Source organism: Macrobrachium rosenbergii, chromosome 21 (genome assembly GCF_040412425.1).
Source record: "Macrobrachium rosenbergii isolate ZJJX-2024 chromosome 21, ASM4041242v1, whole genome shotgun sequence".
NCBI lineage: Eukaryota > Metazoa > Arthropoda > Malacostraca > Decapoda > Palaemonidae > Macrobrachium > Macrobrachium rosenbergii.
Genome location: NC_089761.1, coordinates 66,493,237 through 66,519,800, shown reverse-complemented (window position 1 = coordinate 66,519,800; position 26,564 = coordinate 66,493,237). Strand labels below are relative to the sequence as shown.

At 38.7% G+C, this 26,564-nt stretch overlaps 1 protein-coding gene across 1 annotated transcript in view; it reads right to left on the bottom strand.

The window, feature by feature from the left end:
- Positions 1–5,266: 5,266 nt before the first annotated feature.
- LOC136850263 (calcium-activated chloride channel regulator 1-like) overlaps positions 5,267–26,564 on the bottom strand; it is a 61,563-nt gene continuing 40,265 nt past the window's right edge. Inside the window, exons 3-8 of the mRNA XM_067123939.1 lie at positions 21,415–21,712; positions 12,879–13,132; positions 10,858–10,979; positions 10,431–10,539; positions 9,172–10,276; positions 5,267–8,903 (exon numbers count right to left, since the gene is read on the bottom strand). Coding sequence (XP_066980040.1) covers positions 7,522–8,903; positions 9,172–10,276; positions 10,431–10,539; positions 10,858–10,979; positions 12,879–13,132; positions 21,415–21,712 — 3,270 coding nt within the window. The 3' untranslated portion in view covers positions 5,267–7,521. The remainder of the gene's footprint in view (positions 8,904–9,171; positions 10,277–10,430; positions 10,540–10,857; positions 10,980–12,878; positions 13,133–21,414; positions 21,713–26,564) is intronic.

Here is a 26,564-nt window from a genome sequence, read left to right as displayed (position 1 = left end):
ATCAAAGATTGAAATGAATTCAGTCCACCTGGGCATAGACTATGAAGACCTGGTGAAGGAACAGGCCGCAGACCAGGAAACGGCAACTTACCACACAGCGCTTACCGCACTGAAGTGAGAAAACATGCCAATAGGTGAATCCGGATCGACACTTCTCTGCGGCACTAGCACAGGCCGCCCACAGCCCCTGATACCTGAGTCACGAAGAAAGCAGGCATTCGACATCATCCACGGGCTGTCCCATCCAACAGGACGAACAACAACGTGCCTGATGACAGAGAAATTTGTGTGGCATGAGATCAGGAAGGACGTATGGGAATGGGTGAAGAACTGCATACCGTGCCAGACAAGTAAGATCACAAGGCACATGGAATCAGGCATTGGAGACTTCCCTCAACCACGACGGCGTTTTGGGCACATCCACATAGACGTTGTAGGACCTCTGCCACAATCAGGGGACGCCACATACCTCCTGACAGTCATAGACCATTCCACAAGATGGCCGGAAGCAACCCCAATGGTAGAAGCATCAGCAAGCACCTGCGCAGAAGCCCTACTATCAAGTTGGATAAGCTGTTTCTGTGTGGTGGATGATATTACTACAGACAGGGGCTCGGCATTCTTGTCGGAACTCTGGGTCTCCCTGGCACGCCTAATAGGCACAATGCTCCACAGTACAACGGAATACAACCCTGCGGCCAACGGTATGGTGGAAAGGACCCACTGTCCATTGAAAGCAGCTCTGATGGCACGTTGTACTGACGAGAATTGTAAGGCGCAGCTGCCCTGGGTCCTGCTGGGTCTCCGCACCTCACCAAGGGCAAATGGAGAGGAATCTCCCGCAGAAAAAGTCTACAGCAAAGCACTGGCCGTACCTGGAGAATTCTTCGCCACAGAGCCAGATGACCCAGATACACCCCTTCCAAGACCAAGAGAAATTACAAAGAAGTTCATGCCCTGCTGGAAGACTTTTGTGGACAGGACCCATAACTTCAGCCCAGAAGGCCTGAAAACCTGTACGCACGTCTTCATGAAGAACGACGCCCACCGCCCACCCTTGACCAGACTATACAGAGGACCATACCGAGTCGTCAGTAGAACATCCAAGGCCTACCTCGCCAACATCCATGGGCGGGAAACTGGATATCTATCGACAGGTTAAAGCCAGCCTTCCTAATGGACAGAGGAACCCGGGAGGAAACTGGCAGACGTCCCAGAATTCCTATACAAAACAAGACCTCGGATGAAGAGATCGGCATCCCGAAACGAGGACGAGGACGTACCAAGGGCCGCACTAAGGATGTCATCCGCCCGGCAAAACCACTGGACAACTCAGCAGTCGAAACCACCCCACAACCGCAGATATCAAGAACTCGGGGTCGGCTCCTGCTCCCAAAAAAAGATACCGTGATTAACATTCAACAGATCTTCCACTCATTATTTCACAATAATTGTCTTGGGTGGGGGGAGTACTAAAGACGTCTTCTTTACCCATTAATTACGATCATGTATCGCATCTATCAATGCAGCAAGAATCTCATGTATACATTGGTATGTAGAATTTCCTGGCCTTTTCGCCAATATATATTTTATCACTGTATGTACATTATGTCGCTTGTTATTGTTATTTGATTAACTGTTAACAAACAAATTGCTCTCACTCAGCGTGTGGGTCACGGAGACCTGGGGTCAGGCACCACGTTTCCGTCCGCACGCTGCTATGTATACTTTATGCCCAGGTAATAAATCAATCAGTACCAAGTTCTGTCTTCTTTGACCTCACAATCTTGCACTTACATATGAAGCATACAGGACATATATAAACGGTGATTACTTGAAAAATGAAGAGTAAGGTCAAACCTGGTAAAAGCAGCATATAAGAACTGCACGAGATAACAAGAATTCTGATTCGTGGTTAACAATTGGTATATGGCGAATGACCTGCGATGTGGGTCCTGGATGAACTCACCAATATCCTGGCATGGTCTCTTGCTTCTAGGATTGTCTGTAAAAGGACGATGAGCCCATTTACACTGGGCTGTTGCGGGGTATGGGAAACAGGTGTGGCATCAGCATAGGTAACGAGCTGCATAAAGCAGAAGTTCAGTATTTCGTGACTAGCAACGGAGGATGGCGTCTGTGAAAAATGTCTCAAGTTATGCGTTGGTAGAATAGGGGGTCGTCACCTTCAGAACAGTGGAATGTATTAGTTTGGAACTCAGGGGTGTCATTCGGGAGGGGGCCCAAGACTTGGTTTGCCCTCCTAGCCTTTGAAATAATAATAATAATAATAATAATAATAATAATAATAATAATAATAATAACACGGGTGTGTGTGACACGCCTGTTTGTTGCTTTATTAACTCATATGGCTTCAAAATGCACACAAATTTCCAAATATTTCTCGGGGGTGCTTACAGCTACCTCCCTACCCTCAGCTCATAGGCCCGCTTCGCTCGCCACCCCACCCATATCACAAGTTTTAAACCTTTGCCCCCCGCCCTCAAACAAGAAAATTCTGAAATGACGCCACCGACGGAACTGAGTCCTAGTCTCGGATTTTCTCCGTATTTTGCCTCCCGAGTGACGGCTATGGAGCATTCAAAGGGATGGCGATATTCGTCAGTCCCAGGATATGTGAATAGCTATAGCTCATTGTTTTTTCGAGATAGCCTACCTTTTAGAACCGTAAGGTTATTGTGGGTGGTTAATCTGTGAACAAAAGAAAAGTGCTCTGAAGAGTATTGTTTTTATGGCTATGTATTATACGGAAATTTAAAGAATTATTATCTTTTTTATTTAGTTTTTAATAATAATCAATTTATAATTATCAAAACCGGAAGGCTGCGGTGCCCCTTTACAACTTAATTTTTGGTACAGTAGGCTTTACTATACTGAATTTCAGATAGCCAACGAGCTATGAAAACCAGAACTAGTAAAATAATGTAAATGTGTCATGAATATGTTCAAATTTTATATGTTATTGAACCTGTTTCACACTCGTTTCAACGAATCGTTCAAGAAAGCATTTTTCGTGTACAATTGTGGTTTTACTCTACCTTAGTCTAGCCGCAAGATACGTTTTCTTTTTATACATAAAACTCATTTTCTGTCTATTGATAATGGGTGACCTATGCAATGTTACGATGGCACACTACTACTCAAGGTGCTACTACTGATCAGATTCGTATTATTATTATCTGGGAAGAAGATCCCTCTTTCAAACAAATTTCGGTAAAACTGAAGACTAATAATACGGCCTGGTTCCCGCAAGTCGCTGACCGGAATATTTATTGCCTTTTATTGATGGTTTTGTTTGTTTGTGTCATTTGTTCATGTTAATGATTTTTACCGTCTTTTGTTTGTTTTTACTTTCATCCCCAAGGTGCTAGTACTAAACACGGCATCCATTTTGCACAAAACCTTGTAGTTACCAAGACAGAGGGGCACGGTGGTAGTCTTCAGTTTTACCCAAATTTCATTAAGAAGTCTGGGCTTCAATATAAATGCCCAAAAATCTATCACCTTAAATTAATCAACACTAATATTATCGATAGCTGCTTTAAACTTGCAATGATTTTGAAGACATCCACATAAATGAAAATTTATCCTTTAGGCTATCACGAATCTGAACGTGTTTCTTTAATTTCTTATATGCTATTACAGTAAGTTTTTCGTCCAAGTTCGCCAGTGTTTGATTCCCTCAATAAATTTTGACTTTGATACTATCTCGTAGGTTTGCAATAACCATAATTTAGTCAAAGAACGCTTACTAAGCTTTAACTGTAATTTTACATCGGTGGAAATCACGAATACAATAACTGATAAACCGTATCAATAAATAAACCAGACGCAACAATTATATTAAAAATTTAAGACAATCAGTCTCAAAGTACGTTCCTTTCATGCTCATGGCTTGAGAGCTTTCTATTTATACTTTTTAGGGTATGCTATTATAAACCATCCTGAATAACGTTGGCTTATGATAAAAAATTATTGGTAACAATGAAAAAAATATTTTTTAGAGAGGGAAACTTGTTCTTTATTTAAGTAAAGCACACGGATCTTAGAAGAACATACACGGATGGAGAGGTGTTGTCTGAGGAGAATGCAATCGCGTGATTACTTAAAAAAATTACTGAATAAGAAGAACAGAAGAGAGGCCCGTGGGATTATGAATAACATGCCGTGGCTCTGTGGTGAAAATGGGTCTGAAAGACTGAACAGGTGTGTAAGATATGTGTGGATGGAAGAAAGGCTCCAGTGAAATGAGTGAGAGGAATAATTACAGGTGAAAAGGTGACAGGTGGCTGTAAGAATTATTTTGGCAAGACCGCACTATGTATACTGGAGACAGATGACAGAAGTACTGATAGGAAAGAACATTATGAATCAAGTATTTATTATGAACCTCCGTAGGGGGCTAGTGACGTCAATATACCTCACGCGGTGCACTGTAGGCGTTACTTAAGGGTCTTGCAGCGTCCATTTGGCCTCTAGCTGCAACCTCTCTCATTTCTTTTTATTGTACCTCCGTTCAAATTCTCTTTCTTCCATCTGGCTTTCCGCCCTCTTCTAATATTGTTTCGTAGTGCAACTGCTTTGAGGTTTTCCTCCTGTTACACCTTTCAAACCTTCTCACTGTCAATTTCTCTCTCAGCACTGATTGACCCCATAGGTACCAGTGCTTGGCCTTTGGCCTAAATTCCATATTCTATTTATTATGAAGTACTTGCCGGTCAGGTCACTGCCTCTTGGCTATTTCTATATGCATTTATTCCCACTCTGAAGTAAACTTCTTTATGTACTCTGAATAAGGGGTTAAGGTAAGCTTTCGCTTGATTAAAAATGTAAAGAAGGTTCGAATCATAGAAATTTGTTGCATGTACTTTGAGTTCGCAAACATTTCTGTTGTTAGGAAGCTTTGATAAATATTTTTCCTGTTCATTTTAGACTCTACATGTGAAGTCTTTTAACTTTTAAAATGGAATAGTAGACTAGCTACTACAAAATTATGGCCATGATGGTGATGATAAATAGCATAACAAGAGCATTACCAAACATCATTATTAAATCGAGTACTGTTGATCTTTCATATAGTAGTACTAAACCGTACCTGGAACTCCGAATGAGTTTGCTGAAATGGATCACACAATGTCTGTGTTCATATTAAAGCAACATGGATGAACAAATGACAACGTTAACATTGAACACTGATATGAATTCATACCTTTATTCTGAGGAATAAATTTCGAAAATACAAAAGTATTATGAACTTTTTATTTACAAAACAATATACAAAATCGAACAATATGTTGTATTGCAAAGTAAATACATAACATTGAAGAATATCTTACATTAAAACGAAATGAAACTGTACAAGTTTATGTCTATTAACGGAACCAGTACTGTGTATTTCAGTGATACTTATTTATGACTAGAAAAGGAGCAAAAAAAAAAAAAAAAAAAGTTAAAGAAAACAGAATAGCTTCTAGTCCATACACTGAATATCGTACAGTACAAGAATGGCGTGACTAGCGTAGTTTAGAACTATGTAGATCTTGGGATTTTAAGCCATCCCGAACCTGAAACCGAACTCGTGAAAGGATTGTCCTAACAGAAAGCAGTGGATGCACTGTGTGAAACATTGCGACCACTTACGTAAGATTCGGCTGTGCCTACACTAAGGCACTTCCGTGTTTTCCTTTATGCTCAGCTTCTTAATCAACTCCTTATCTATCGATTTGGCATGCATGCGAATGTAAAACTGTAAATGATATTAAATGAATTCTAAATGAATTCTAACTCTACCAGTCTTCATAAAATTACATCGATACCACATTTTCTTCACCGTCTGTCTTTGCCACGTCACGGAATGTATTATTAAGTTTTCAAACATCACGCTGTTAAATCAGTGGTAGATCCCTAAGAGACCTGTGAAGATGAGAGAGAGAGAGAGAGAGAGAGAGAGAGAGAGAGAGAGAGAGAGAGAGAGAGAGAGAGAGAGAGAGAGAGAGAACTAACCAGTTAATTATAAATTTAGTTTCAGGCATATTTTTCCTTCTGACGAGCATGCAGAAACAATACGCTAAAAATCACAGGGACGATCCTCCATCTTTAAATAGTCACAGCAGTTAAACTTATGGTAACATACGTAACATAAACACAGGTGTAAAGCACGGCCGTGAAGGCATGCCGAATCATGAAGAATGTTGAGTAGGAAGAGTAGCAAAGACAAACCCAGGATACCCTCGCTACAAGAATATGTACTTAGAATTGCATAAAGACATCCTCTGCGTATGTGATTAAGCACACTCCTAGACTTGTGTAAACTGCAAGGAGTGAGGATGAAGTAAGGTTGGATCTCCTTTGCAATCATTCGGAAGAGGATTTCCACTTGAAGACGTCTTGCATATTTCACTGAGAAATTAGATTATCATAGATCTCATTACACGATGACGCAGAAACCACTCGCGTAAATTGACCACATTAATGATCCTTTTTTCTTTGCTTCAAGAACAGCATCAAATGGACTCTAGTACAATTACTGGCTTTGTAACCACGCAAGAACAAGCTCATATAAATAACAAACATGTTTTGTATTTATGTTCCTTAATTATAAGTTACTGTTCCAAAAGAGTTTACTTGCTCAGACCACTTAGGGAGTAACACATACGAAAAGCTGAGATAAAGTCAATCGGCTAATTATTCCTGCCTCATTAATTGTTTTCTAAAGGTGCTATAACTTTCCTTGACTTGGAATACCTGTATATTAAACATATGAAAACCAGTAAACTCCTCGCAAACAGAGCAGTATGCCGTGCTTTTCTTAAGGTTAAAAGAACCACAGTTGTACTGTACAGTATATACATAATATGTATATACAACTCTGGATCTTTTAATCAAATAAACCCTTGTAAAAGTTATAATTTTATACAGAAAAAGAAATCAGTACCAATTGTTAGCGTTATTGGTACTGATTTAAATGGGTTCACCCCTTTGGAACTGCCACAACTTGAAACGCGCAGTAAACACAGATGCAAACTCCGTAACTACATGATAAAAAACCACATGTGACGCACGTCTTTGGCTAAAACTTGCAGCACATTTGCTTCTGTGTACCACTTCAGATACCATCGTTTACTCCCTTTGCGGAAAATCCACATCCTCTTAACAGCCATGATTTAAAATGATTTCACGCAAGAACCATCACTAGATAGAAATTTTAGAGTGTAGTGTAGCCTATGGAGCATTTACTATCTCATTTCAATTTCTCACTGGCAGTGATTCGTAGACTTTTTTTTTTATGAATTTTTAATGTCAGTTTTCCAGCAATAATTCAGAGCTTCACTGGTCACTAAAACTGATGAACAATTCAGTTCCGAAAATACATTGTCAGTGTTAGGACTGAATATGATAAAAAGTTTGCTTATCTCTTATTCACTAATATCACAATTGTCTTATACGTTTCAATAATGCCAAAGAACACTTGACAACTGCTGAAAGTAGTTTGCATAATTTTTATACCATTGTGACATTGCGCACTCGCTTCTCTGAACTTACAGAAGGCACACCAGAGTGTGGATCCAAGGAGTGACGATCATAGCTGTACGGCTCAGGGGTATACAGCACTTTAGGCTTAGGCGGAATAGGGGGTGGGACTTTGTTAGATCTAAGGGACGCATCGTAGCATGGGTAGGGCATGTATGATGGAGGCCCATGGGAAGAAGGGAGGATATCACAAGACACAGACAGGAACGAATCTGAAGGTTGTGAACTAATGTATGATTGTGCCTCTGAGGGAGGAGGGTAGCTGTCACCTGGATACCCTTTTGTGGGTGTTGGGTATCCATCACTGGGAACACGGTAATGCAGAGGATAGCTGGTATGCTGAAAGGGGTACTGACTGCCTTCAATAAGGTAATCATTGGGATCCGAAGATCCTCCGTAACTCTTTTTGGTTGATGTGCTGTGATCTGAGTTGTCATCAGATCTACTGGACATATTCTCATCATGATGGCTACTTAGGAGTTCTGAAGCAGACCACGACTCGACTGGACTTACGTATTCCCTTTTCATGTTTTCTTTCATGGTGTCTTTTCCTTCAGGGAACTCAACACCCTTAGATGCTACAGTAACATTAATGTTGTAAGTATCTTGAACATCGTGATTTTTGCCAGCTGATGTCTTTTGGTGCTGCCGATGGTGAATCACGCAATAACACACAATTGCCATGATTACAATAATAAGACCACCTATACATCCAAATATAAGGGCGAGCTTATGCATAGTAAAATGGGCAAGCATTGGAGCTGTGTTGCTGTCTTTGCCTACTGACGCGTTGTCTGAAAAGGCGGTTGGCCTTAAAGACACTGGTGGAGCAGCAGTAGTGGGTGGAGTAGGAATATAGATGTTAACAATATTGCTAAGCGCAGCTGTATTTCCACTTTCATCCAGTGCTACTATTGCAAAGTAATACACTGTTTCATAATATTCCCATTCAATAGAGTGTTGTTGTACAGTAGATGATTCTAGTGGTGAAGGCCATCCTTCTATCATTGTGCCGCCACCATCAGTCAACTCTTGTTGCTTGTCTGATGAAAGAACTACGTAACGGTCAGCAGTACCAAAATCAAAATCATCTCCAGGAGCTGTCCAAGAAAAGCTGATTTGATTCACTGTGTCAGGAAGTACAACTGCTCGGAAGTCTACAACTCGAGATGGTGACAGGTTATCTTTGATTGGAGGCATTTCCGTAACATCAACTATCCCTAGTCTGGACTGACGAGTGAATCTATGACCACCTATTTCTCCTTCAACGAGCACGTTGATGGTGTATTTAGCTGATACCAAACCTGGTATGTAACGGGAGTACACACCATCACCTTTAGCCATGTCTGGTCCTAAAAAGAAAAAAAAAAAAAAAAAAAATTTTAAAAATTATACAGCTGACCTTAATTTTAAGAACCATATATTCAAAAATTTTCTAGTACTGAAGTCTATTATATCTGAGAGAAAGTTGAGGTAAAACGACCTTCAATCATAAGCATAAAGGAACAAGCAAAAATACTGATATATCTCTTTTAATGTAAGAAGATTTGCATGGGAAAATTCTAGAGATGTGAAACTGTTTCATTATTAAAGATAAACAGTCATATTCAAAATACTCACCAGCAAATCCATTGTCGACTAATAAAATCCTCAGAGGTGGGTATAAGGTTCCATTGCTAGTGTAGTCAAGATTCTGAAGGCTGGCAATGACTTTAGCGCCCTCAATTCCCATCAGACCAGCTCTTACTTCAGCATAGATGACTAATGGTTGAGTAAGGTCACTTGCATTCACCAAGCCATGGCTGGTCCATGTTCTAACGCTCACGCTGGGTACTCTGGACGTGGGTCTTGGGCGAGAGGTAACTTGGACATAAAGCGCTTGATGAGAATCAGCACGATTCTCGACTTTGTAGTGCCAAAGGCCTGGTGTAACTTGCACTTCTACCAAATGAACAGTGATCATGTTGATATTGTTATCCTCCTTTTGCATATTAGCTGTGTCAATAACCTGTCCCTTTGGATTTATTAGGTGGACCTGGTTGCCCACATGAGTCACGTCATAATAAAAGATTGAAAAGGCAGTGTCAGTCCCTAGAGTTGGGTCCATTATGAAGCTTCCTTGCGATACTTTCACTTTCCCTCCTGGATGTTCGGCCGAATGTATTTTGACTGGAAGAACTGACTGGCCGGAAACAACAAGCAAAGTGTTATAGAAGGAGTCCAAGAGGTTGTAGTACATACTGAGTTTGGAATCTTCACCTACGCCCTCATCACGCACAATGAAAGTGTCGCCTCCTGACCGAGCAGCGAGCGATTCTATTCCCCCATTTGGCGAGGGATATTTCTCAGCCAGAGGGTACAGGATAGCGTGCAGTGACACATGGGCATCGTTGAGCAGCTGAGATGTCTCAGAGATTTCGTCTTCACTCAGAGAGCTTCCTCCGGCGGCCACCATCACAATGTGTCCTCCGATACCATGTTCGTAGATCAATTTCATGGCCTCTCTTACACCGCACGTGACACATCGATTATGCTCGTATTCTATCGAGGGATTCCTCGGAAGAGCGGAACCAACCTTTTCACGAGTGGAACCGTCGGTGAGGACGGTCAGTGGGTATCTAGTAGAAGGAATAGAGTTGAAAACGACCAGTCCAATGCTGTAGCCATCAGGAATGTCATAGGTAATGAATTTTCTCACAGCCTTACGCATGAAGTCCCAGCGATTCTGCCATAAAGAGACGAAAGGGGGTTAACGTTCAGAATGGAGTGCGAATGATGGAATCTTACTTTCGGTGGGGAAATTGAAAGGAGCATTGTATTTAGGTTATATTCAGTTAGCAGTTATGAAAAAAATACTAGAGAATAAAAAATCTGATCACCTGTGTATTCATAACACTGCTGTCATCTACAAGCAAAACGATTCTTGGCGTATGTGAACGCACATACTGAAAGGAGACCTCATTCTCACGGACTCCTCCTTCGACGTTCCTGTAAACGAAAATTCTTGTTAAAGAAGAATATAAGTGCTTGTTAGGTTACCTTTCTTATTTTTATTCTATCAGATTTTTTTTTTTTTTTTTGCCTGCTTATCAATGTAATAATTTTATTTTCGATACCCGATTTTTATCATTCGTTATTCGAGTCTGTTTCGTCAGTGAAATTTTCAATCAGATACACGTAAGAAAAAATATCTTAATTCCTTAGAGAGAGAGAGAGAGAGAGAGAGAGAGTGGCGATATGGCAAGCATCTTGATGCTTTTGAAAACCCCATAGAGCCTGAGAGTAAATAAGTAATATCTAATTTACCTGTTATTTTGGAAATCCAGAGACGCTCTCATAACTTCCCAGACGGATTTGCCGTTGCACAGGAAATTGTGACGCGTTGGGGCTTCTCTGTTGTGGGACCCTTCGTCGCATAATTCTGTTACCTGCAATGGTATCGTCTTTTAATATTCCTGATAATCAATACAATTTCACGTTCCTTTACCGCCGTCCGCAGCTATGATAGAAGTAAAGGAGGGGAAGATGAACGCGCGAGAGGTTGCTTTTGCTTGCTTACTCCTCGACTGTCGAACAGATTAGACTGGTGTTAAAATCTCTCCGATTTTGTTCGTTGCTAAATAAACCTTTATTGCAAACCCGTCATTTTTTCTTGCAGAAAAACTAAAGGTACAGATATTCTGAATACTAGATGAAGGTTTCATTATATAACTGTACAGATATTCTGAATACTAGATAAAGGTTTTATTATATAACTGAGACATAGATTACGAAAAAGTCGCGAGCTGTGATAGTGATCATGATGTGATCATCATCACTATGAATGGTATGTAAAAATATAAAACTTAGAACCTTCATGTGTTTTTTATTATTATTATCAATCGGCCTTAATGGACAACAGTAAAATACATATGAGGTAATTATATTTAAAAGGAAAAGATTTAGTTAACATTCTTAGTTTGGCATTCAGTTATGCATTCATTAAAAAATCTATGATAATGAAAACTTTTCACTGTGTAGTAGAAAACACACACAGCTGTCCGGTTTTCACAGCAAGCATGTTGGGATGAGTTTGGTGGCCTCAAGCACATTTTTTTGACCGTAGAAGAAGCTGGAACCCTCTTACAGCAGGGTGGACTTCACCGATAGTCTATGGGCGAACTTTGCCCCAGGAATCGCGAGGTTTGATCACCGTTCAACTCAGATGAAACATCACTTGCATATTGTATGGATGATGGTGGGGAAAGTAATAATAATAAAGAAATACATATCTCATCTGTGTAAGCAGCTTCATACATTATGTTTATATAATTATGAACTGAATGAACTCCAGACGAACCATAACACTCTACAAAATCGGCCACCTGACGGCCAGCAGAGATAAGAAAAGTTAAGTAAACGAGGCTGGGAGGTCAGGCAGACGGACAGACATTCAGTCAGCATTCTAAATCAAGACGAGCATCCCGAGACAGCCATGGCAAATGCAAAATTAATCTCCGTGATGTCACGCTCTCATTCCGCATTAACCCTCTCGGTTCTTTGTATCGGATCGTCGTATGAAAATCCCAAGCCACAGGTGCGCGTGTGCGTGCGTGAGTCACGGTTGTTTCTGACAGCTGTAAGTGGCGTCTTTTGTTTTAAGCTCTTTTATATTGTCTCTCGAAGGTGTCTCTTCAAATTGCTGAGGAAAAATAAAATCCTCAAGAGAGAAACAAAACAAAATATGATCAGTATGTGCCTCTCTATTTCAACTGTGGCAGAAAGTGATGGTTCCTTAATGGAAAGTTAAAACTGCCAAACTTTTCATATTTCATGGTTCATGTGATTAAAATTTTTTATCTTGCAAAGTGTTAACTTATAAAAAAATGATAACAAACTTTATGATCACCACTATATATACATGATATAGAAATGACAATTTTTAAAACAACATTTATATCAATCTAACGATAATTATGAGAAATACTTCATTTTCTGTATAAGAAGCATCCTCTATTTTCTAACCCCAGGCCACCTCATCGAGGAAACTGGAATTTTAACGTATATACAGTGCATGCATGTATGTACAGTGGATCATAATTTCGACAAAACCTCCTTTCGGAGAGGACACTCTTACAGAACAGAAATATTAATGAATATATACTAAAAATCCAGGGTATGGTCCTTTTATACCAAAACTGTCGAAATTAACGTCGGACAAAGCAAAAGAAAAGGAAGGAATGAAGTTACGAACTTAGCGTTAAAAACTGAAAGGTAAAAAAATGATGACCACATCAAACATTGCGAATAAATCACGTTTTACAGGTGTAAATGGGAAACGGTCTTACTGAAGGCAGCTCCGGAAACGCCATGAAGGATTTCGTGAGTTCATCGCTGTCTTCCACTTCGATCTTGAATGGGCACGAAGAGTTGTCGGGATAGCAGGAGGGATTGGGTCGGAGGGGCACGTTGGCACAGGCGTTAGGCACCCAATGCCCGTCGGAGGATCTGTAATGGGACGGATGAACCGGATTGACGACCCAGCCCGCCTCCTCAAAGACGCCGTATCGGTACTTCAGCCATTCTTGCGCCAGAAGTCGTCCTGGAATGGAATGCAAGGTGTTGAAAATGCCTTCGGAGGACACGAGTCTACAAAAGGTATTTTGTTCTTGGTTCTTTGTCGCTGGGAAGAGGGTTCGCTTTTCACAATAAATTAAGTCCTACTCTTTGAGTCACTCAAAGTATTTGAAATGTTCAAGCCATATTTACTAGACAAGCAAAATTCATGGAAGAATAAATTGATTTTAAGAAGCACTATTTATGCAACATCAGTGAAACTAGATATTCACAAATACAATTTCACTGGTTTCAGTACTAATCAGTACCTCTAAAATAAGGTGAACCTCTCTCTCTCTCTCTCTCTCGTATAGATATAGATATCAACGTTTCATTCAATAGAGAAATGTTTCCTGCTATTATGGGGCTCTAAATAACAGAAATTAAAACTGATCAGAAACATTAATAATTTATTGACAGATTTACTAAGACTATCGTCAGCAAGACGAATATTTAAAAAAAATGAAATTTTCTTGTTATTTCAGATACAGCAAAAACAAAAGTAATTTACGAGACAGAGAATGAACAAAGACAACATAAGATTAAATCGGGAACATTTACAAAAGTTAAAACCGATACAGATTTCACAGGACGAACATTTAGTGTGTTTGCCACATGTCGAGAACATTTTAGATATGACATGAGTGTTGAGCCTGAAACCTTGAGGAACTCCGTGATATCGTAATGAGGACTTTTTTTTTTTCCCTGTAGCACACTTCGACTCACTTCAAGTGTCTGTAAAGCATCTCACTGAATCTCTATACGAGGCTGCAATTAGATGCTTCACATAATCTGACTTAAACCTTCTACAGAGATCAAAACTTCGCATCACATCACATACACACACACCATTTTCACACACACACATTCCGGTTTCTCTCTATATAAAGACACAGTCTCCATTGTTCTTATATATATATATAATAAATATATATATATATATATATATATATATATATATATATATATATATATATATATATATATATATATATATATATATATAAGATATTCTTTCTTTCATTTTCAAAACTCTGTGATGTTTCTCTGAAGAACTAGTTTTGTTTGAGCTTGTTACATTCTTTTAATTTGCATGTTTAAGAAAAGTGAAGAACCTCCCACTTCCTGAAATTGTGAATTAAAATAGCAGGTCAAGAAATGCTTATCATGAACAAAGTTTTTTACCATAAATATGTTTGTTTTCACAAAGCAATGTTTTTTCAGCGTCGGTTTCAATAATTGCCATAACATCAGTATATGAATTAGATTAGGTCACTTGTTTTTAAAAAATAGTCTTTATTTGGAATACCACGATTTTATGAGAATCCTAAGATGCCTTTTCTTTCAGTTCAGGTAGGCAGGGTGACTGCTGTTGCATTACCAACACCTTTTCTCACAACTCTCGTCTTTGTGTTTTGAAAGCAAGAATAAGTCCCTCGACAGTGTCATAATGAGTACTACCATTGCCAACGTCTCGAGTACTCTTACAAAGTAAACACGGAGTCTCGAAATTTTTATATATATACATAATATATATACAGTATATATATATTATATGCATGATGCCATATATATATATATATATATATATATATATATATATATATATATATATATATATATATATATATATATATATATATATATATATATATATATATATATATATATATATATATATATATATATATATATATATATATATATATATATATATATATATATATATATATATATATATATATATCAGCATACGCCTTTTTCCTTAAAAAAGTTGCCTCAAGGATTTGCTAAACTTCCGGTTCTCAGCTAGTCGTTAAGAAAGAGGTTGTTCAGCCTCACGCCCCTCTCTCTGTTCTGCTCTCAATGAAATAGTTAATTTTTAGCTGCTCAGATCAATAATGACACATTGGATTTTGTTTAGAAAATGGGCTCAGAAGAGTTTCCCCGTTTCATTTCTACCTATCTGTCTCTGTCTGTCTGTCTGTCTGTCTGCCTGTCTCTCTCTACCTACCTACTCTCTCTCTGTGTCTCTATGTCTCTATATATATATATATATATATATATATATATATATATATATATATATATATATATATATTTATATATATACATATATACTATATATATATATATATATATAAAAAGGTAATTCTCAAGGAAGGCAGAGAAGCCACGAGGCAAGGCACGAGGTGTATCAAACCAAGCAACGAGTACCCACCTGTCAAGGGAAGGAACAGGCTCACTGAAGCAGGACGAGGTCTTTTAGGATTGGTGGACTTTATTACAGCAACTGCAGAGACCCTTTGAACATCGAACCTAATATTTTTTCTTATCAGTGAAAAGTTTCGCAGGTGTCAATTAGTTTGAGAGAGAGAGAGAGAGAGAGAGAGAGAGAGAGAGAGAGAGAGAGAGAGAGAGAGAGATTATGAAGGAACAGCCGAGCAAAACAACGCCAGAAATGAAATGGGCGAGGAGCCATCCAAGCGATACCGGGATAGAGCAAAAGAAACAGAATCTGTTTGTGGCGTTCTCTTCCTACCCAGTCGCCCGTGACCTCACATCACCCTTTGTAACGCGATCACGTCCTCTCGGTCATGACATGAGGCGAGAATATTATTTCTTTTTTCTTCCGTTTATTTCAACCAAAGACGTCCATAGCTATAACAGCAAATTTGAAATACAGCAAATGTTAATGAAGTTAAATGAAATAATTACTCACGTGAAGAGCTTGACGTCTTACATTATTCGTAAGAAAAATTAATTCTTTTGCATGCGTTGTATAAAAGGCTTAAAACTTGGCTTTTTTTCTTTATATTCACTGAATTCTTGTTTCATCAATGCAAAGTTCATTCCTATCAGTTAAGAATAAATAAGGGGCAGAAGATTCATCAAAAATTAAAACCATTAAACTGACAGTGTTTTCCTTATGTGCAAAGATGCGAATCATTTTACCCCGAGAGAGAGAGAGAGAGAGAGAGAGAGAGAGAGAGAGAGAGAGAGAGAGAGAGAGAGAGAGGTGGGGGAGGCGTCGGGGGTTACAGTGTAGGCGGAGAATGAGGAGGAAGGCGGGGAGGGGGTCGGGGAGGGGGGGTGGTAGGGAGAGTTCATAGGCCGCAAATCATTGAACGCTTGTGTACAAAAGGTGAGCGCTGCGAATCTTTCTTTCAACCCGATGAAAGATAATGAGCGTTATAGCTCATGAATGACGAAGGGGATGTTGGGGGAAGGGGTGAGGACTTTGCCTTTATCTTCCCTCCTCCCTCACCCATCATTTTTCGCGTACCAGCCCCACAATGCATCTTCATTAGCAAATGATTAGCGATGTTTTGGAAAGGTTGTTATAATCCTGAAAAAAACTGCCACGAAACAAATGAAAGGGCTTTTCAGAATTATATGCATACATCGAAACTGATTCTATTTGCCTTGAAAACTTCAAAATGTACTTACTGTGTTTCCCTACTTGGACAGAGAGAGAGAGAGAGAGAGATGGATGGATTTAGATTTAGCCAGTCTTGTGCTGGATGGATTTAGATTTAGTCTTCTCTGGCAACAAACAGCCCGTAAACTGAGAGAGAGAGAGAGAGAGAGAGAGAGAGAGAGAGAGAGAGAGAGAGAGAGAGAGAGAGAGAGAATACCATTTAACTACTGTGCGATACGCATAAAAAAATTGAACGCGATTTATTCACAACATTGATTACCGGTTAATGAGGAGGAAAATCAATTTCAAAACATGAAAGGAGCGGCCATGTGTTGACTCTTGTCTGAATGCGGTATTTTTCCATTCCAGCAGACAATCGAGGGCAAAATATAAATCAAGAAGAGACACATTCCAGCACTACTAAAGTTCATAAGTTTTCTCCACTTTCCAGAATCCAATTCACTGGACATACAATTCATCGTTAGGGCCTTTGTTCCCTTCCAGAAAATAAACAAGGTGTGGGGACAGGTGGGCGCTCTCCCCACCATGGCCGTCAACTAAAGTGTCCTTAAGGCTTATCCACCAAACTAACTATTAAGAAATCCCCGTGAAAAGGTAGCTTCTATTGTCAACTTGATTAGGATATATGGCCAGTCCTCTAGCTGCTCTCACTCTTTCTCTCTCTCTCCCCAAATCTTTATGGCTTGTAGCCATGCTATTAGGCTTGGCGGAAACGTATAATTTATTTTCAAGGGACTGTTGAAGTACGCTAAAGAACACGAGAATGGAAGCGATGTTAAGACGATCACCGTGGTTTCGGTATATTGTCATTTCGGATCTTATAATCTATGTCTACGTAAATATCAGCTCTGGTTTTTTTATTTCATCTCTAGGCAGTTTTGAGGAAGAGAGGAAACTCACTTTAAATAAAATAAATAAATAAATAAATAAATAAATAAATAAATAAAAAAGATGTTGATATTAATTGGCAAAGAAGTCGCTGATAATTTCACGTAAACTCTGAAAAAGAATCGTCAACGAAATCAAAGTTCGGTCACAGCGAAAAAGTCCCCCTCAACGAACCGGGAATGTGGCGCAGACTTGGAGGACCTCCTCAGGCTGCTCATTCTTCCTGAGTCATCGCCATTTCGTTAGCGTCCCTGAATTAATCAAGAGTCAATAAACATCGACGTCATTTCCGAGATGAATGCCTCCGCGTCTCTTAATCACACCTGCTCATCCGACTTCTCTTTCGAGTTGTGTCGTGCTGGAATATGTCCGCTCTGCTCTGCTAACCGGATACCTTTCGCATTGGGAGCCTAGCAAATTTGATCAACCAAAAATAACCCCCGAAACGCGGTTTGGTGACGTGCTTATGTACCTATGATACAGATGATTGACAACCACACTTTTTTTTTTACCTTTGTTCCATAAAGTTTCCCGAAGTTAACACATACACACACACACACATATATATGTACGTATGTACGTGTGTGTTTGTGTTTTCTGATTGAAAGATCTTTGACAAACATTTAAAAGACCAAGGCACAATATCTCTCCAGAGTAATTTCTTTCATTTCTTCTAGCGTTGAAGTCAAACCTGTCATTTGTACTGTTGCCACTGTTTTCTGATAGCATTTTTAAAAACTGTAATTCTTTATTTATAATAACTTTACACTTCCCTGCATCTCCTTGCTACAATGTTTTATTTTTTACAAATCATTCAGTTACCTGGGAGTCTCATTAACTCGGTGAGTGGTCTTTTTGTATTTATAGTTCCACGGAACTGTTGGTGCATGTTTAATAATAATAATAATAATAATAATAATAATAATAATAATAATAATAATAATAATAATAATTGCGAAACTAAGATACAAATTGTCAATATTCTTTCTATGAAAACAATCTGCACTGTGAATTTGGGTAGATCTAAGACAATGGGATATTTATGTCGACTGGACGAAAGGATTAAACTTGCCCAAGTCGCAGATCTTGAATGTGCTGCTTCTCCATATCAAGGTCCATATAAAACATCGGCTGGGAAAGTACAATTATATCCGGATTCCCATTTCTCTTAGCGATTACAGTTCTTTCATGAATCCCTATTTAATCCATTCTAAACATCCTGGTCACTTCTCCTTGAGGAATTATTTCAAAAACAATCTGCTGGCCCAACCATATTAGGGAGGGATAAGGTGTAAATCAACTGCTACTGGATGGACTATAGGAAGTAGATTAAGGAGGTTTAGAACTGGATTGAGCCCCTTTCCGAGAGTCCGTCGGAAGGAAGGAAGGAAGGAAGGAAGGAAGGAAGGAAGGAAGGAAGGAAGGAAGGAAGGAAGGAAGGAAGGAAGGAAGGCACAGTAGCAGGTATTATGGTGTTTCGCATCCCGAAACAGAGTTGGAGGCGACAATGGAGCTCACTCGAAAGTCCTCATAGCCAAACCAGTTGGTATTCAGTAGTTGTGTTGGGGGGTTGGGGGTGGGGCCGTGTTTGGGCAGAAAGATGTCGTTGTTCAGTGTCCAAGACTTTTGCCTCCCTTGTCATTAATCTCGGACTGATCCCCGTAGGAAATAATGGTAATCCCTTAACAAAAGTGACTTGTGATGTGGCTTCCTTTAAATCTCTCGCTCACTTCCTTCCCTTCCATTCGTTTTATTTCTTTTCTTGCTTCTCCTCCAAAGGTAAATATTACTTTTTCTTATAATGTGACATTCTTAATTTCCTTTGCTGAATAATTATACAAATTGAAAAAGCGTGAGGAGAATAATGCAGCGTATATGGCTTGATTTCTTGCTGCTCCGGTAAAGATTTTTTGGGCTACCTTGAGAGTTGGTATCTGTGTGATCCATGCCAAGTAGCTTTGACGCTAATGTCAACTTAATGCTTATCTAGTAAGTGGCACAATACTACAAATCAATAGACAGAAAAATAATCTCAACATTTCCAAAGTCTCATACTGAATACCTTGTTCAAAGAGGTGTACTTCAACAATGAAATAAAAAAAATATATATATATGATAATTTTATAGAATTATTTCAGCACTTTACCCATGTTAAAAGTCTTGAGAATTTCATTTATAAGAAATAAGCGATCTTGATAAGCTGGTATCACCCAGGGTATGCTGTTGATTAATAATTTTTTAGTTTTATGTAAAAGAAAACTACTGAGATGGCTTTTTGTCCAGTCCGTCCGCCCTCAGATCTTAAAAACTACTGAGGCTAGAGGGACGCAAATTGGTATGTTTATCATCCAACCTCCAATCATCAAACTTACCAAATTGCAGCCCTCTAACCTCAGTAAATTTTCTTTTATTTAAGGTTAAAGCTAGCCACCACCGGTCTGTGGCTGAAAGTTTCATGGGCCGCGGCTGAGAGTTTCAAAGGCCGTGGCTGAGAGTTTTATACAGCATTATGCGCTGTACAGAAAACTCGATTGCGCCGAAGAAACTTCTGCGCATTTTTTACTTATTTTGTTTTGTCTACGAGTGTTTTTCTGTCCTATCATTCTCCTGTTTGTCACTTATTTTTATTTATAAACTTTTTACTAAGAGAAGTTTCCATAGTTCCCCACCTCAGGGATGTGGACTATGAGCTGGTCAGTGTCTCATGCTTGGGTTGTCATCAAAGATTCTGAGCTTTGTTCAGTGTGTTCTCGAGGTACCGATTACCACAAATTGACAGAATTTGTCCTCGGCCTGTTTTTCACTTTTTTAAGGACTTCACTAAAAACCCAGATGATCGCTAAAACCGATAATCAGAGTCTGTCTACACTGCCCTACAATATTTTACGGGCATCTTTTCATAATCAATCACCCTATGTACCAACTGACCAGCGATTTCATGAGTCAGTAACAAGCAGTTTAGTTTAAATTACTAAAATGAAAGGCGTAGTTTTCAAAGCATACACATACAAAGGAAGACATTTATCAGGATGCATACACGCTAAAGATAGCTATCCCATGTTGTAGTAAAATAAAGCAAATAACACCATTGAATATTATTTCCAAAAATGCATTCAAACTAAAGAAAATTATTTCTAGGCGAAACAGAATAAAATACATCATGCCATTCATTTCTAACTAAAACTGAGAGCAAGCAGGAAATGTTGCCGTGGGTGCACATATTATGATGCCGGGAGGTGGAAACGAAGAACGTGCAACCAAGCGTGGGCACCGTCCTGCAGCATCGAGGGAAGTAGGACACCCTGTTATTTCACCAGCATGACCCAACACTCGTCCCAAGCTTTCCTGGCATGTAATACGCTCCACTGCACTCGTTGCACAGCGGCCGCCGCCGTTTGCCCTTATTCAGCTTGCTCTTCTGGATTCTGCAACCCACGAGGGAAGCCACGGCTTCAAAGATTTCTATTTGGCGACATTAACTACCGCGCGACACATCGGCTTAAACATTTGGTTGAAAATATAAAGGAACAGAGCTATTGCAAGAGGCAAGAGAATGAAATGGTGGAATTTTCACAACAATGCTATCTGTAAAAGAGAACTGGTTTAGTAGCCGGACTGGTGAAAATGATCTAAAGTAATGAAATGACTATTCGGTAATATAGTTCTTAATAATAATCCCATAGAAAGAGTCAGTTTTTCTCGGCAGTAGCAGCCAGATGACAACAAAAATGTAAGGCTTGGAAAATGCTATCTCAAAACACTGTTTTATCCGAATGCAACACGTAGAATTTTAATTGCGATTGTCACACTGAATACAGTAAAAAAATTAATAAAGGAACTCTGTTAAAAGTATGTTCTCTCTCTCTCTCTCTCTCTCTCTCTCTCTCTCTCTCTCTCTCTCTCTCTCTCTCAGACATCTGTAAGGATAATTTTCCTACCATTGTTAAGAGTGTCGTTCACAAGCATCAGTTCATGGCCCATTGAGATGTAATCTCCAGTCTTGCCGCAGCCTTTGGTATGCAAGGTCCAGGGTCTCGATCCGTGGCGTGGGTGCTTACCCAGGGTGACCCTCAGGTCAGACCGATCCCAGGTTTCGCTAATGGCTTCTTGCAGGTTCCATAAGGTCGGGCAGGAGGTCGGACTCCAACTGGAAGGGACTAATACGCTCACACTTCGAAAACTGGCTCTCCCTCGAGTAGCCGCGAAGATCACGCTGGAGGCTGATCTTACCACTTCCTGAAATAATAATAATAATAATAATAATAATAATAATAATAATAATAATAATAATAATAATAATAATAATAATAATAATAATAATAATAACAGTCCCCTCTCGTAAACACTTTTCATTAAAAAATTATGATTGCCTCAGCGGAGTTTAAACTATAATAAACCTTTTCTATATTCTAATGTTTTCTTTTTGTGTATAGTATATTAATATCAGAAAAATGAAAACGTTCCCGAATGTCTCTGTACCCTTCATTTCATGAAATAAATATAGGACAATTATTACGCAATCTTTCTCATCCGAGGAAAAAAGACTTACTATAAAAATAAGGACATTTTATCATAAAATTTTCTTATGTAATGCAAAACTCAAAGACAGAAATGCTCCCGAGTGCCCTTAAGAAAAGAACCAGTAAAAAAAATAGCGCTCTAGTCCTAAATCCACTGTAAGTGATAATAATAATAATAATAATAATAATAATAATAATAATAATAATAATAATAATAATAATAATGCCAGAAGAACAAGTCATTATTGTCTCAAGTTTTAAATTCTATAAAAAAATATATTATCAAATCGAGTCCTAACTTAACAATAGTTATAACAATAATAGTATATATATATATATATATATATATATATATATATATATATATATATATATATATATATATATATATATATATATATATATATATATATATATATATATATATATATATATATATATAAAATAAAATAGTGACTTCAGTAATCTGCAATAGGGCATTCTAAATGAATATACATGCAAACATTCATACGTTCATACGCAGGATATGCATTAACATAAATATGGTAAATATAGATAAGGGCACATATATACGTAAACTTAGGAGCGTGCGCTTAGTAGCACCCAAAAAAAAAAAGAAGCACAAAGCCTGAAAAGTCTGAAAAACGGAGAGGAATTCGAAACTGATTGCCACAATTACTCTTTGTCTCGTGCTGACTCCACCCAGCGATTCGGTCTGCCGTCAAGACATGAGAGATGGCGCTTATTGTTCCGGAGGCTTAATGGAGCGCGGGGCTCGATGCACAATGACTTAACCTGCAACAGAATCATAACAGCTCACGGGTGCGACGAACCGCCAGGAACTCTGCAGATTTGCTCATTTCTCTCGTATGTGCTTGGAAATTTCACACTGTCAACAATGTTATCCTTTTTGTTTTTTCTTTAAAAGCATAGTCCATGAAAAAATTATCATGTTTTAGTATTTTCTGTAACCGTGATTTCATAGAGGAATATTTGAACGTAATATAGATACAATAACACATATAAAAATAAAATCATACACATGTTGGAATTCTGGAAGAAAAGGAAAGAAAGGAAATAGAAGTCTCTCGTTCGCGATCGGCGCATGGGCGATTTTAAAGTCCCTTCAACACAATTAATGTTTTTCTTTCTATATATTTCATGAGTGCATTAATTCCAGTATCATAATGCAGGCTTTTGTGATCCATAGATTTTTCCTTGTTCCGTCACAGTGACAAAAGTACTCATAATGACCGGTGTGGATATCATAATTAAAGAATGATTTTTTCCACGATAAAAGTAAGTGTGTGAACCTTGTCAAGGAATGTATTTTCAGTAAAAACATTTTTTCACTTTCCGTTTTGCTCCAGCGAAACCTGCAGAAGGAAACGATCCCAACTGAAGCACCTGGGGATTCGCGATTGAGGCGGACATGTCAGGTGTATCTATCTGGGCGTGTCGACATCTACGGATTCCCTTTCCTCCTTTTCTGTCCTAATTTCCATTCGGTTAAATAACATACTGAACGGCATTTGTAAGGATTTCTTCTTGTTTAATCGTCGAATGAACGTTTAAATATTCATAAAAAGCAGGAAAGGGATTCATGATAAAAATACGATTAGATACGCTTCAGTTATTACGTTTCCATAACGCTCCCTGAAGTTCTATTTTATCTCTGCTGGAAAGAAATGACGTACAAGTTACATCCTTTGCTGATTTCGCAAAAAAGAAGAAGGTATTATAAGAAGCAACGCTTGAAGAGCTCTTGCCCGCATTCCCTCTTTGTGGATCTTTATGCAGGAGACAGATTCACTCAGTTGACTGACTGATTAAACTCTTTATATTGGCGTCAGAAAATTTGTGGTTATCTCCTCCTCCCCGATTTTAGCTACCGTTAACCGGATTTCATCTGACTCTGGTATCAAAAGTAGAGGTTGCAATAACCTTCATCATACTCGATGATTTTGTCAGGGTCGTGACCATAGTTGTTGACACGCCACCTTATGACGGTCACTCACTATTCATACAAAATGGTTATCCTTTTCCATGGATTTATCCCCCGTGAACTTGTATATATATGGTGAAATTATAATTACCTTATATGGACAGAAAACGACATTATATTACTATTTCGTGTTTAATATTCAAGGTAGGCGATCCGCATTCGTCCTTTGTAAATATGTATGTATGTATATGTATGTATGTATGTATGTATGTATGTATGTATGTGTAGCAGTTCTTTTTCTTTTGTACATAGACGGCATGTTTATACATTAACAAACATCATGTTTTAAACCTTTTAAATTAACCAAAAAAGGTTTAGACGTTCAATGGAAATTCATTTTGCAATAAAGCTCAGCTCTTAAACTAAATGTTAGAGAGAAAAACAGAGGTTGCGCTTGTAAGAGCACTCTTCCTTTCTCTTTCTCTTGGGGGCCCTTGTTGTTGAAGCTGCAGGGCGCTTGACCAGATGCCCGTGTTCGATCCCAATACTCGTAGAGAAGCAACAATCAACGTCCTTCTCTTGAAAAGGCGGTCAGTCGACTATTTTGGGTGTCAATCGGAGTGGGAGAGGGAGACAGAATGAAAGTTACATTCACTAGCAATAAACTCGTATACGCTGGTGTGGTGTACAGTATAATTATGCATGCTATGTGTGAAGATATTTTTTTAGTTCGTAAACCTAGTGACCTATTCATAAACAATATCCGTCTAAATCTTTTTACCGTAAAAACTTTCCTGTGCATACCAATCGCATACATATAAACCTTTTAATGTTCTCAAATAATTTAACCGATAACCGACATGCTGAATAACATCTTCATCGACCCACAGAACTTGCATAGGTGTCCCTATATCTTAATTAGTATAAGTGGGTCCTGACCTTAATGGTATGGCCAGCTACCAAAATAAGCACCGCTGCTGCTATGTAAAATTAAAATATGGCTCGGTGCCTCGTGCCAGGCCAAGACAAGGGGAATAAGGCTCTTTAAAAATTATTATTATAGAAGAAAAGAAAAAGAAGAAAAAAGAAATACATAAACAACATGATCTCCTCTCTCTCTCTCTCTCTCTTTTTCTCCCTCTGTTTGTCTCGAATGCGCACGCACGCACACACACGTAAACACCAACTGTACACAGTAACTGGGAGCTAAATCGAGGGGAAGGCCAAGATTAGTTAGTTCTGTGTGCACGTGTGGTTTTGAGAGAGAGAGAGAGAGAGAGAGAGAGAGAGAGAGAGAGAGAGAGAGAGAGAGAGAGAGAGAGATAAATTTTTATATATATTTTTTTTTATAAATGAGGGCTTTGGGTTACGCAGTTACATCCGGACGCTTTTCAAGGAAATGTTGATATCCCGTCCTTACATCTAGCAATAAGCAAAGCCCCTTACAAACATCCTGTTTTCAGTTAACTTCATTAGTTCTTGAACAGTATAAAGATGATCATTTTTCTGAAAAGAGCCATGAAACCACCAGAATGACTTAGTTTAAGCGTACTTCACATTATTGTGGAACTTTCGTTCGTCACTTCTGATATGTGGCAGTGTTAGCGAAGACACCAGGCTTGTTCAAAAACTGATTTCAAACGTAGCATTTACTACTGTAAACATCGCCATCGTTAATCCTACTGCTCTTTTTACTGAATCCAGTTAACTTACCAGGTAGGAAACTTGAAAGCAAATTTAAGAGTGAATGGAATAAAAGTAATCACAGTAATACCTCTCCATTCTAAATGAGAGAACTAGTGGTTACAGTTGAAAATAGGTTGATAGAAATGAAACGAAACCTCCCAACGTGATGTCTGAGAATGAGAGAGGAACGGTTCAATGAATGACTGACAAGTTTCTTAAATGGTTATTAAGGAGAAAGGGAGCGCCCGAACGCAATGTCTCCTGACACTGGCAATGAACACTTTATTTGTTCTCAGAGCTTATTGCTACTGACTCTCCGCTGGAAAAGCGAGGCTGGAATGCGTTCAAGAGCGGACGCATTTCGAAGTTAATGATGCCGCACGATGAAATGCGGCGAAAATTTATATTGCTCAATTGGTCGATATTCAGCTCCCAAATTAGTAAAGGATGATCTTGCGTCATAATTGTTTAAGGACATAAATACTGTTATGCTGTGCCTATGATTGTACTTGTTTCAAAACGAAATAGATGAAGTGCAAGCTTTGGAGTGATTGGTAAAGCACACACACACACACACACACACACACACACACACACACACACATACTAATACAATATGAAATTATTTTGCAGATGACTTAATGAACTAAATAGCTGAAACCAGTCGCTGCTCTCTAACTGTGAGAGAGCAACTGGGAATAAATGGGATGACCAGTGTTCGAAACTAAGGTTGAAACACTCGCCTGCCAAGTTTCTAAAAAATAAAGAAAAAAAAATCAGTAATTACTGGAGGTGTATTCTAACGATAAAATTGAAACTAAGCGTCTCAAATGATTAGACTATTACATCTTGTACTAATATTTTCTTCTGTCTATAATTAGCCCGATAAAGTATATTTTTGTTGAAATTAGCTGATTTATCCAATAAGTAGGGGGAC